Source organism: Brachycentrus maculatus, unplaced genomic scaffold, assembly GCF_059751285.1.
Source record: "Brachycentrus maculatus isolate JH-2025_06_01 unplaced genomic scaffold, ASM5975128v1 h1tg000115l, whole genome shotgun sequence".
In the NCBI taxonomy this organism is placed as follows: Eukaryota; Metazoa; Arthropoda; class Insecta; order Trichoptera; family Brachycentridae; genus Brachycentrus; species Brachycentrus maculatus.
In genome coordinates, this window is record NW_028280868.1 from 1,820,463 (window position 1) to 1,834,741 (window position 14,279).

The 14,279-nt window shown below is 32.7% G+C and overlaps 1 protein-coding gene across 1 annotated transcript in view; it reads right to left on the bottom strand.

The window, feature by feature from the left end:
- Positions 1 to 11,548, bottom strand: part of LOC148309939 (G1/S-specific cyclin-D2-like) — a 55,590-nt gene extending 44,042 nt beyond the window's left edge. The window contains exon 1 of the mRNA XM_088259304.1: positions 10,840 to 11,548. Within this exon, the coding sequence (XP_088115430.1) occupies positions 10,840 to 11,097 (258 nt within the window). The 5' untranslated portion in view covers positions 11,098 to 11,548. The remainder of the gene's footprint in view (positions 1 to 10,839) is intronic.
- Positions 11,549 to 14,279: the final 2,731 nt, after the last annotated feature.

The window sequence follows — 14,279 nt, forward strand, 5'->3', positions numbered from 1 at the left end:
CATGTATCAAATAAATTTTGTAATTTGTTTTCCTAGTTCCGTATTTTTTAATGTAAATTGTAAGGTAAATATAATAAAATGACAAATTTAAATACTCATTTAAAAAATACAATCCTGTGAGAAAAGAACAAGTTTTCAGTTTGTGATGTATTTGAAGAGCAAGGAGAGACCACGTTTAATTTATTAGACCAACGATAATTTATTCAAAATATCCGAACAGGATTATTTTACAATGTAATTAATTAATCCAAAACTTCGACTCGTTATTAAAATTAACATAAATTTGTTTATTTATGGGTAAAAAATATTTTTTTTAATGTTTTTTTAATAGTGAAAAAAAATTGTGCAAAACCCACTCATGAACGACATCTCCGCCTGACATTTGGCGGGACACTGACATACTGGCGCTAGGCGCTTCACTACACGGTTGCTCAGCTGATATCTGTCAAACAGCTTCGCGCGGGCTCCGCTACGAGCGCTCCGAGCGGACTTGAGTAACTGATTCCAGGCATTTTCAACTTTTATAGATTTTTATGAAAATTAAATCGGAATAAAATTAAATATAATTTATTCAGTTTTTTTTTTTAAATCTGTTTTATTCGGATTAAAAAAATAATATTATAACTTAAAAATAATGAACTTGGAAAATATGCTAAAAAATGTTATTATTATAATAAAATATACATGTGAGTATATAACTAGAAATCTAGAGTTGAAAAAATATTTTTAATGTGTTTTAATTTAGCGATGTATATAGTTCTTTTGATGTTTTGTCCGCCTCCGTAGTGTAATAGTCGGCTACCGTTCTGGAGGTCCCTGGTTCGATTTTAATGGTAAAAATAAATAAAGATGATTTTTCACTCTAATATTTATTCAATATTACCCTGGACTGATACATGAAGTGGAGGGCTGATCACCTTTCATTAATGTGTTAAGGATCAAGATAACACTGGGTTTATATGACGTAGTGCCCTATGCACCATAAGGGTGCGGATAAAGGTTTAAAGAAGTTTTTTCTTAATGTATTTTTGTTCATCCTGTTTATTTTCTGATGTCCCAATATTTCAGGACGCCTATAGAGCCGCAGTATGTCTACAGCTCGTAGGTATTCGGAGTGTTTGATAACAGGCGTTAAAATATTACCTACTGCGATATAACAATCTTTATGACGCTATTACATATAAGGTGTAATATTATAGCGCGCTACCCACAGTCGCATTTTTCAGCTCGGTGCATTTGGAGTACAATGTTCACACGGATTCAACATGTATATTTTTCAACCCGACACCTCGTGATGATAAGAAGTACTGTCGTCATGCTGGAAACTATATTATAATAAATATGTAGGTATGAGCGATGCATAACGATGCAACCATGTGAGTTTATAATACTCCAAGAAAACGTTCATTTGACCGAAAATTGAGGAAAATTAATTGCTTTTTACTAAAAAAAAATACAAGTACTTTATGACCTTACTAAAACATATCGTAGATGTATATAGCACTTAGTTTTTGCCTTAATATTATAATATTTTAAGTAAAAAATAATTAATGATAATGATAATTAAATTTACATGTCACAAATTTACATTTTTTTAAAACGACTGTTGGTATATTCACTTAATTTTCTTTCAAGAAACCGCGTACCCGCTTAATAATTCAGTCTCGCAATTCTTTTGAAACTATCAAGAAAATATTTAAAATAATTATTTATTAATTTTTTTTCTAGTAGTAATTGTTTTAAAAAAAAATTAATGACTCCTGATGAGGCTGATGAAGAGCTCCAACGTCATCATAAAGCTGCTTGTGGAGCACAGATGGGGGCTGGACATGTGGCAGCACTGGAGCACAGTGCTGCGTTTGCCAGCGAGCTTATCTTCTAACTTTTAATTATTTTTGTTGTTAATTATTTTAATTTCATAATATAATACTATAGTTGTGAAACATATATAGGTGACTAATTATTTCACCCATCACTTAGTCAAGCTGGAATAAAAATTATTATTGTTATTATTATATTACTTGCATCTGAAGAATCCTCGTGTATATAAAGCCGACTTTCTGACTCCAATGTGCAAATATTTTAGGTGAAAACGAATAACAATAGAATATAAAAACAGATGCTAATATTTGTATTTATCTGTGTTTATGCAACGCTATGTGCAGGTAAGTATTGGGTATGGTGGAAAAAAATGTAAAATATCACTTTAAAACGCCGGAGATGAGTTAAAAGGCCGACACGTGACGCTATGTGCGGTGGAAGGAGGGTGTAGAGAATACTAAATGAGTACAAAGTACGGAGAAAAGTAGGCAGAAATCGGTGGAGGGGAAACGTTCGGGAATAGAAGTTTTGCAATTAAGAATCAGACCTGTTTCCGCTATTTCAGTCAGCATAAAATTATCTAGCCGACATTGCGGCGTTGGCTCAACTCCTAATGCCAGCAAACTACATACCTGCATGATCCTCATTGTCTCATTGCCATTATACATCTCACATACCTGCGTTCCTCTTTTACACGAAGCGTATTTATTATTTTTAGGAATGTATAATCCTTCCCAAGCCAAATTTTTGTCAACGAGTTCAAGGAACTGTACAAAGCGTTTTTGTTGGTAAGTGAATAGTTTTTTCTCTCTCTCAGATAGTGATGAGATATTTAAAGAAAGTTTAGGTATGCACTGTTATCGTAGACCTCTTGAACTTCCTTAATATTTATCATTTATTATATTCAATTGAATTTAAAGTTATATTAATAAACATCCATACAATTATATTACACTTGCATTCTTCTTTATGTTTACAATCGATAGTTTGTACCTATTTATTTGGTTTATTACGTAATACACATATTCAGTTATTACAAGGATGGTATAAAAAAGAGAGTACCTACAAGATAACATGCAAGTATGTAAGTTTATATGACATATTTTTAATAATCGTTTTATTTTTTTTACTAACCATTACGTCGCTTCTCCGAAGGGGTAGGCAGAGAGAAGAGAACGCTACCCCAATCTGTCTTAGCATACAATCTTCGCCTCGCACACATTCATATAACTTCCCATACATACACGCCGATTAAGCCGATTTCTGACTACTTTCAAGTATTTGAAACACTTGATCATGCCAAGTTTTTCTCGTTTTTCCTCTGCTTCCTATTGCCAATCGATTAAATTTGTTTATCTTTATTTTCTTCAGACACTTATTTATTGTTCATATAAAATTTTTAGTAATAGAAAGAAATGTGACATTGCTGTGACGTTTGACGACGTGAATGTGAGGAAAACTCACACTCGAGTTTAATAATACCAGTGACTTAGTCTAGGCGCCACCTGAACACTTATGTAAATTATTTAACTGTCGCGGGTACTAGAAAGAGTCAATGTTCACAGCTCAGAGGATGAATCACCAGTTTTAGGTTTCAAACACATTCAGCGCAACGCTGAAAATTTGATGCCGAATTTCAGGTTGTGATAATACTGTCGCCAGAAAGGCAATTATTTGTGTAACCCCTATAACCCATATTTTCAGATAAAAGAAACATTTTCGGATACACTTAAAAATATTCAATGGATTTGGTATTTAAACTATATTTTTATACACAAGATTCTTAATAAGTTCTAATTTTAGTTCACAAATGTTAGATTTGCTCCACTTACGAGCTATTAAGTTTAATCGGAGCATATATACATATATATATATATATATATATATATATATATATATATATATATATATATATATATATATATATATATATATATATATATATATATATATATATATATATATATATATATATATATATATATATATATATATATATATATATGTATATATATATATATATATATATATATATATATATATATATATATATATATATATATATATATATATATATATATATATATATATATATATATATATATATATATATATATATATAGTATTAATCTGGTGTAAATATCAGACAGCACATCGAATGACCGCTAGAGTTATTATCGTGTGTCCCCAGAAAACTAAAAAATAAATATTAGATACTTGCATCTGTTCAAATGTCGACTGACAATTTTTTGCTACATTTCTAGATAATTTATGCCACAATGACTAACTGTTATCGTTTAAACAAGTAGAAATAACCTTACAAAAGAAATAAATCCAAAATTTAAAACGATATTTAAACGCTGGCGTATAATGTGCTTAAAACACATCAATCGAAAAAATAAATTAATGTTTTTGATAATTCAAAATATTAATTTAGTGTTGCTTATTTTGAATGCAGTTTATAAAAAAAAATGTGTCAGGGTTTTTAAAATAAGCTAATTCAAAATAATAAAAAAGCAAGCATAATCACTTCTCTCGTGGGAATAATATGCAGATTTGATAACATGGTTGGGTATGCAATACGATGACAATTTATTCACCCAACGGTCCCTCAAAAAATGTGCTTGACGTCATGCTTGTTAGCGCGTTGCCGATATCATTTATATATATATATATATATATATATATATATATATATATATATATATATATATATATATATATATATATATATATATATATATATATATATATATATATATATATATTTATATATATATATATATATATATATATACATATATGTATATATATAAATATATATATATATATATATATATATATATATATATATATATATATATATATATATATATATATATATATATATATATATATATATATATATATATATATATATGTATATCATTATCATTCAATTTAAGTCGCCGGCTAAAAATATATTACGTTGCGTTGCCGATATCATTTATATATATATATATATATATATATATATATATATATATATATATATATATATATATATATATATATATATATATATATATATATATATATATATATATATATATATATATATATATATATATATATATATATATATATATATATATATATATATATATATATATATATATATATATATATATATATAAATATATATATATGTATATATATGTATATATACTTCATAAGAAATAAAAGTCCATATTTGAAGTTCAAGTTATCTACACTACGTTGTTAAGTCTCTATCTTCCGTTAGAAATCCCGGCCCTGCTAAGATTTAAAACGATGTAGCGCCGGCTGATAAATTTATCCGTCAAAGAGTTCATTTTAAACTCATTAATAAATTAATTTCATTATCAGCAGGTCTCATTTCTGTTTACTTCGATGTTACGGCAAGGATGACTGGCGGAGAGTGCTCGCCCAGTACTGACAAGTGGGCAGATTGCCGAACTATTTAATCTACCGCCTCAGCCTGTATTTATGTCAAAATCAGCTGTTTTAAAAATACTTTGTATGAGGCGGAATTGGGTGTTCAGACTAGTGACGCTATCGGTGGGTACGCCACCGCGCAAACGGCGCATGGAAATACGTGTATTGGACTCGCACATTATTATACATAGTACCATTTTATTATACTAAAAGGACGGCGGGCATTATTTTTTTTCTTCTCAATTTTATTAATATTTAAAGCATTTACTTTGTGGTTAGTCATTTTTACTTTTGTATATTATTTTTTTTACAAAATTATTAGAAATATTAGTATATATCCACACACCGAGATTTTTATGATTTTCTTGTCAAATATTTTAATCATTTTACTCGATACGCTAAATAGGTGCTTTTCTACTCATTGATTTTACTTTCTGATAACGGTAAATGTACAAATACTTATATTATTTATTATGTATATGAAAATGACGTGTATTTAAAATTAAAACAACTTTTTATTATTAGGTATAGGTGTCTTAACAGTATATGAAACATCTATCGATCTTCATAAAATACATATATGAAAGAAGATGGACGTCTGCGCATCTCAGGGCTTACGACCTGGCATTTGGCTGCTTTAAGCGATCACTTTGTACACTCGTGTAAGGTTCACCATTCATCCCATTATTTAACATCCAAATTGATTAATTTTTGAAACCTGTATATATGCAATGGTCTCAGTTACCTTCCACGTGTTGGAGCAATTTTATACCATGGGCGCCACCAGTTGAGAAATTTGTGAAGTAAACATAATGTATATAAGTATGCGAAATTAAATGTGTGCTACTGAATTTATTCTTTTCCGTGCAAAATATTCTGTCCTTTGCAATGTTGCGAGATTGTTTTCACAAATCCACGTTATTTTAATGAAGCTAGGGTTGTATAAAATATTTTTATTGTTTCATTATTAAAAGCAGGTTGTTTATACTCTTTACAAACATGTCTTTGTCTAATGTTTGAGAAGGTGTCGGACATATGAAACGACCTAAATCTAGAACAAAAACACTTCCTGGAAGCTGGTTGAATATATTACAAAATCATCTACTCGTCGCACTTATTTCTAATTCTGTTCGTTAATTAATTTAAATTCAATTTTAAAAAGTTTTAATGAATGTAAGTACAAGGCTTAGATTTCTCGTGAACAATTGCATATAATAACATTGGTTTTAGGACGTATCTACAAAGCCGCGATTGTTCCCAGCCACAATAAGTCAACACGATTATAATTATTTCCATAAATTAATTTAGTGGGATGTAGAAAAGTGTATAATAATACAAACATAAATTATCTTAAATATTGATATTTATATTGGTTTATAGTATCTGCATGAATATTAAGATGGTCTCGATGACTACACTCTTTCTTGAAATGGCGATGTAGGTGTTCCTCATGAAATCATCTTTCAATAGATACATCAGATATATAACAGAATCGTAGCTCATTTGAAATTAGATGAAATTAAATCGGAGCGACACGTATGCACTAATATGCAGCAAGTAAATATTGAAGCAATAAAATGACTTAAATTGCATTTGTTTCATCTTATGACTTGAAAAAGAGTCGCTTGACGTCAATGCTGCAAAATTTTCGCAAAAAATTATATCATAGTGCAGACACTTAACCCCTGAAAAAATATTTGTACGAAAATATACGAGTACGTCGTTTTCACACCAAATTATTTGAAAAAAATATATTGATTATTTAGAAGATTGAATAGTATCGTGTGTCTGAAGACAATATTCTAATTTCTCCGTCTTGTTCATTTTCATTGTAAAACGGTTCCAATTTCAGTTCAATGAGGTTAGATTTGCCAGTGTGTACAGAAGATAACGAGAAATGTATATCGGATAAATGGGGCTATTTTGGATAAGTTTGGCCTTAAAAATACAACAAAAGAGACTAAACATCCCTGACCTCCCGTATACAGCTCCCATCCATTTAGAATACTAATTTAATTGTGAAAACCCATGTGCAATAAACGAAATAAGAACTAAATGTGTCTTCAATATGGCTACTGATGACGATTAGTTATAGTAATAATAATTTATCTCCATTTTAATTTGTGCAACATTCAATGAATTGTCTATGATGTATGCACTATTCTATAAGTAAATTTATGATCATATCACTCTACGTAGGTATAACCTGATCTTGATTTTATTCTAGTTTACTTTTACTATCCAAACGAAAGGTTTATGGCGTGCGTATCGTAAGAAAATACGTTTAAACATTAATAATTACTTTGGTTAATTCCCATGTTAATTTATTTTCGATTATTGACAAACATTTGATGAAACACATATATTTTTTTATTATCAAAATGCATCGAACATTGACGAATATCATGTAGCACATGAAAAAATGACCCTCCACAGCGGGTACCAGCTGACTATCGGATGACTAGGACGAGCGTACGTTTAAAATAAAATCGTTACATGAAAAATCAATCGCTAAATCTATTTTATAATTGGACCAGTCGATAAACTTACATCAGTATTTAAATAACCTCTGCAAAAATAGATAAACAGAGGTGTTGATACCTAACCACTGAATAAATTGCTCAAACATATGATAAACATATGATAGGTTCATGCATCATAATGCACATATCTGCGAATGTGTGCATTCATGTAAATTAAATAGATTCCACATCTCTTTATTCTGTAATAATACAGGTACGTAGGAGTACACTATTTTTTATGCAGTATAATCGTGTGGTCGCCTCTCGATTCGTTCGCTGAAGTTGAAATGGAACTACACAAGTGGCGGAGGAAAATTGTGGGGCCTCTCGAATCAGTTGCTACGCCACTAAGAAACGTTCTGAGGCCAGTGTTGCTAATAGTACGGTTTGTTTTTATTTAAATATAAAAAAAAAACTTAAAACAGCTTAAAATATCAAAACGTCATAGAAACGCAATGACTCTGTGATTAACCAAGCAATGATCTATTTCTAAATAAAGTTTTATATACATATTATTCGCAGACTTTTTTTACAGTTTTCTGTCTGCATTTTTACAACTCGTGTAGGTATACGCTAATAATAACGAGCGTAATTACCGGGGTACTGACCGTACCGACATCCATAATAGGTTTTTTACACAGTTGAAATAATCAAATTCTGAATATCAACGCTCTAATCGCTCATATCTCACGCTGTGAATCGGCGATTTACACAAAAGGATAAACCTGATGTAAATAATATGTATTTCAATGTTTTATGTGTATTTTAAACATTGAATGGTGCGTATTGCCAAAATACTTAGTGGTTTTTCTAGCCAAGGTGTTTAAACATATATGATCTAATGTGTATACCTAAATGGACTCACACCGCAGCGATTGCGGTTTTGATAGAAGAACGATACTAATTAAATATAACATCGAAAAACTACACACCTAAAACTTAGTGAATAGTTCACACATACTAATATTTCGAGTATACCAGAACACGTTGCAGAATTTTGATTCGTTTCAAGCTCGTATAGAGAATCCTCGTTTAACCGCACCGATGAGAATTATTGCCTTATCCAAAGGCCCGAAGAGAACACGATGTTTCCTATGGTAAAATAATTAATATTTATGCCGGTGGTCGGATCAGCCTGAAGTGGTTGCACTCGGGTCGCCAGCGGACATCGGTCCCGGACTAAAAGGAGCCACACATCGCGTTTTCACTTTTCAGTTTCAAGTTTTCACGGATTTCATTACGTGGCGCATTTCTCGACAGTCACGTGTTGCCGGGTCCCGAGATAGCCACGGGTAAATCGGTGAAATATCATTACTAACATTACGAAGAGGAGGTAAAGTCTTACCACATCCTATGTTTTGATAAAGCTATCGTCAACAGAATTGAGCGTGCGAGTCTGATATGACCGCCAGGAAATATAGCTAGGATTTTTTGTATAATTATTTTCTTTAAATTAAATATATCGCGACATTCGCGAAAGATATTCGATCTTACTTCCCTTACCGGTTCTACAAGAGCTAGGTACGATAACCTGAAGTTAAACTGTAAATTTTATTAATCTTCTCGCCGAAGCCGTGCGGTCAAAGTCAAATAATATCCAAAGTAAAGAAGGTATTATCATTCCGAGAATATGTATAGCGTATACATGAATATCAATATACGTATTTACCTATTATAAGGAAACAATTTAGTCGAAAATAGCCGTGTGTGGAATAGGAAATTACTAGTAGCTCCTCTGACGATTGATAGTATCTGTGGGTAATGGTAATCGCACTTACACGATTAAAGTCTAGTGAACTCGACGGACACCGTCTACGAATGACAAACTTCTGGAACAGTCCTGTCCGCGGTGTCCCGAGCAGCTGGACAGGTAAGTGTCGGGACGAACGTCTCAAAAGGAGAGGCCACAGTGACGTGTCGGCAATTTTATAACACGACGTTGGCGTGGAGATCTTCGAGAATTCGTGTACAACCAAAAATACGGTTTTTATCACACATGAGAGCCACCGGAGGGTAATAGTCGTATGAAGTTATTGCGGTTTGATAGCGAGCTTCTCCAGTTAGTGATTAGCGAACATTTCGATTTAATGACATTATACTTAAAGATATTTGGCTATTAATTTTGCCATCGTCACGTATTTGCGGAAACCATAAATACACCGTAATAGCTGAAACGTGGAATCTCAGAGCACGATCTTCTTTAAAGTGATTAATTTCATTATTCTTGAGATATTCTTATTGAGACAATATTAAAAAAACTTACATTTACGAAATGAAATGAAATTAGGCATACGAGTATAAGGATTATCATTTTTTCCTAAACGTTTGCATATGCGTGATAGTTTTGTTATTATATACGACAAGAAAAAGGGACATTGAAAGCCGAAATTAATGTCGCTACCTATTCCGAAACGTCTATGTGTCCGATTCTCCAATACATCCCAGGTTGAATATTGATGGGTTAACGACCTTCATTCTTCCTCAGTGAATCTCGATTGGAAATTGGTAGATGGATTATCGGCTACAGACTACAGATTGCACGAAAGCTAATTTTTAGAACCACGTTTCGCAGGATAACCTACAAGTGGTCGCCACGAGGTGTTTATAAATAGTTTTATTATTTTATTTATTAATTTTTTCAGACGTAGGGTCACAAATGTATCACTAAATATTGAGTAAAATAAATTAATTCATTTCGTATAAATTGCTCGCGTGGAAATATCATACAGTGTGGCGTTTAAATGTTTCTGGCATGTTCAAAATTCAACGCTCAAATAGAAGATACAGAATATACAGCAATATAGAAAATTCTGTTAGATATAATTGCTTAATTACAGCAAGTATAGCCGGTCATTTTTTTAGGACCATGGAATAATATTTTGAGAATATTTGGTAAGTTTTTTTAGATGGCCGGGAATATCTGGTATTTTTTGAAGATGACCGGGAATATTCGGTCAATTTTTATAGATGACCGAGAATGTTGGGTAAATTTCCCGAGGTGCCGCGGGTAATGTCACGGTAATGGTAAAGCGGTACTCACTTCCAGCATCCACTCGGCCACGATCTTCCTCATGTGCGCGGTGAGGTCGGTCTGCACGGTGCCGAAGTAGGAGGAGACGGGGCCGAGGCGCTCCTCGGCGGCCAGCAGGTTGTGCAGCACGCGGTCGTCCTGCAGCGCGGGGTCCCACAGGGCGCGGCGCGAGGGCCGCTCGGCGCGCGGGCTCCCGCCGCCGGCGCCCGAGCTGGGCCCCACGGTCTCCGAGCACAGCAGATCCATGCCAGAGACCCGACTGCACATCCGATACAAACTCTAACGTACCTCTAACGCGTCCTTCAGTTTCACAGATGACCAAAATCTCCGATAGTTTATCACAATAATTTCACAATAGTCCTTTTTTATTGTCCTCGTTTTAATTTTAACGAATTAAATGCACTTTTGGTACGATAACACAGTCGAAGTCTACGTACTGGAGATATAATAATACTTCGTAAACGGTGATCTCTTTATTATAACTATAACTAGTTGCGCGTATTTGACAATTTAATAAAAATAAGTACGATAAATTAAAATTAGTAAAGCACTCGAAATTAAACTAGTATTCGAAATAAAACTTAAAGCTACGGAAGAAGTAGTTTCGTTGCATTAGTAAAAATATTGTCGCTGAACAGTTTACGTGTTTCTTCGCAGCTGTTTTCTTGTTGCGAACGAGTAAGCGTCTGTTATCCCCTCTGAGAGTTGTGACTCTGACAAATGATTTCGACGGCGGTATTACGAGTGCGGACGGTCCCCACTCGGGCCCATCCCCCCCACGGCTGGGCAGGGCGAGCGGCGGGCAGGACCAACCGCGGCCCGCGGCTCGGGACGACTAACGTCGCGTAGGCAGAGAGGATGGAACGCCGCACTCTTCTGTCGCGAGTGTTTTTGCCTAGAATTTTCACTCGTGAATTACATGAAATTGATGAAATAAGGAAAGAATGCAAGGTTGAGATAAGTATTATCGATAAATTAAGAACGGTGTGTTGAGATGGTTTGGACATGTAAAACGTATGAGTGAGGAAAGAACGGTTAAACAAATTTATGAGGAGAATGTAGTTGGAGAAAGAAGCAGAGGAAGACCGAGGAAAACCTGGCACAATCAGGTATATCAAATACTTGAAAGCGGCCGGGTCAGAAGTCGTAATAATTGTCGGGTATGTATGAGGAGATGCATGAATGTAGAAGAGGCGAAGAATGTTTGCAAAGACAGAGTGGTGTGGCGTTCGATTCTCTCTGCCTACCCCTGCGGGGAAGCGGCGTGATGGTTAGTTAGTTAGTTAGTTAGTTTAAACATAAAGAGTAAATCCACTCGTAGGCATAGGCTATGAAACTTAAAAAGATGAAGCCTGAGTAAGGTCATGATAAGCGGTGTTGCATAACCCGTAGCTAGATTTCAGAGTCACTTGGACGTTAGGTAATTAAAAAAAAAACGCACTCTTCAGTGCTAACATGCATTTCGCAAATTAGTTTTAAAATAATTGTTTTGTAAGATAAGGTCTGTTAGATCTGATCGTGCCAAGACTTTTTTGGCCGTCCTCGTTCTGTTCTCCCGTTCACATTCACCACGTTTATTTTCTTAGTTTCTTTCGTTATCCATTCGCTCCACTTGTCCATACCACCTTAAAGAACTACAAGCTAATTTATAATTATTTTATTCTGAATATTATTAATGTTTGAAGCATTTATTTTGTGTTTAGTCATTTTTACTTTAGTATTTTTTATTAAAAGTAATATAACTACTTTTTTGTATGAGTATGGAATAAGCAGTAAACTTATTCACGGCAAGGCGTAGCCTTATACGAGGATAGCACTGCGTGCATTCATTAGGGTAAGTGGTTAATTTTCATCGTGGTTTAGCCAAAAAAGGTGTCAAACAGGGATGTGTAATGTCGCTTTGGCTGTTTAATCTATAAATGGATAACTGCATGAAAGAGCTGAAAGGCTTAAATGTTGGAGCTAGAATGAAAAATTTGACTTACATTTTGCTGTTCTTTTTTCCGATAACAAAGAAGACCTGCAAATGTTGGTGACAAAAGTGTATAATGTGTGCAAGGGAGGAAAGTTATTTACTGATGAATCCTGCAAAAAAACAATTTGACTGTTTGTTACCATTATTCAATTATTGAAACTAAAATATAGTTTTTTAAAGTTTAAAAAATAGTGTTTATAATATTGTTATTTTTGGAACAGACTTTTATGTTTCAAATTGTTATCTTTCTGCTGTTTTGTTTTTAAAGGTATGACGCTAAAATTGGAATTCAATGGAAAAAAATTCCATTGAAAAACTATTTAAACTAATATAAAAACATTTTTGTAGTTTTAGGATAGTCAAAGAAAATGTTTATGTCTTTAAAATTAAGTTAAATATAACAAAAAATAAAATATACTCTTATAATTCGAGTTATATTCAATGTGAAAAATATTTTTATATTGGATTAGATATTATTTAAAATAATTATTTTGGAAAAATTACAAAGCGTCATTTTCGCAAAATACTACCTCAAGGGCTCTACGTTGTGTTGAGTTAGTAATAAAAAATAATCAAATATGTCAATAATTATTAATCAAACCAATTACGAATTATGATTTGTCCGTTAACTTGCATGTCTGTAACATAATGGTGACATTGCAAATGTTAAATATGAAATTCCCATAAGATTCGTGATTCATAAGCGAAATATTCTACCAATGCCGGACGTTTTACAAGTAATAAAACGTGTCGCCTACATTCAAAATCCGCCAGATCCATTTTCATAAGATTTAAAAAAAGGTACTCTATCGAAATGCCAATTGTGGGTTTTATTGTTTAAAATATTTATAAACTTAAAAATCCTGCTAAAAAAATACTAAAAAATAGCGTTGTATTTCAAATTCCTCTATATTCGTGGAATTTGCCTTGTGACCAATATTGGCCAATAACAGAGCGAGGAAAGGTCAAACATTAAGATGAAGTCAAAATCGGTTTGTATCTCGTGTTTTTTTTAAATACTGAAAAAAATCCAAAAAAATGGGAAAATTCTCTATTTCATAATATTTTATCTAAAGATAGACAAATCTTTGAAACATAAATGTTACCCAAAGAATTTTGCATTTATTGGAAAATTGACTTACATGGATCTGGCGGATTTTGAAAGTAGGCGACACAAATTTCAACTGCAGTGGCTCGGTTACTGAATCAGCTGTTATGCCGGTTAGCAGGAGTGCATTTGTGTTGTGAATTCTTCAAATTCTCGATCATCGTTAGACGTCATTCATTCATGATATCTATTACAAATTCCTGTATCGTAGTAATTTCAATTTCACTCAAATGTCTTCATCAATATGTTTGCTGCTACTTAGTATATTGAGAAACTAATATGGACTTATTCTATGACCTTAACGTTTAACCTAATAAAACGACTCGACTACAATCGCTGCAGATTCTGATTTTTGGAACTTATCAA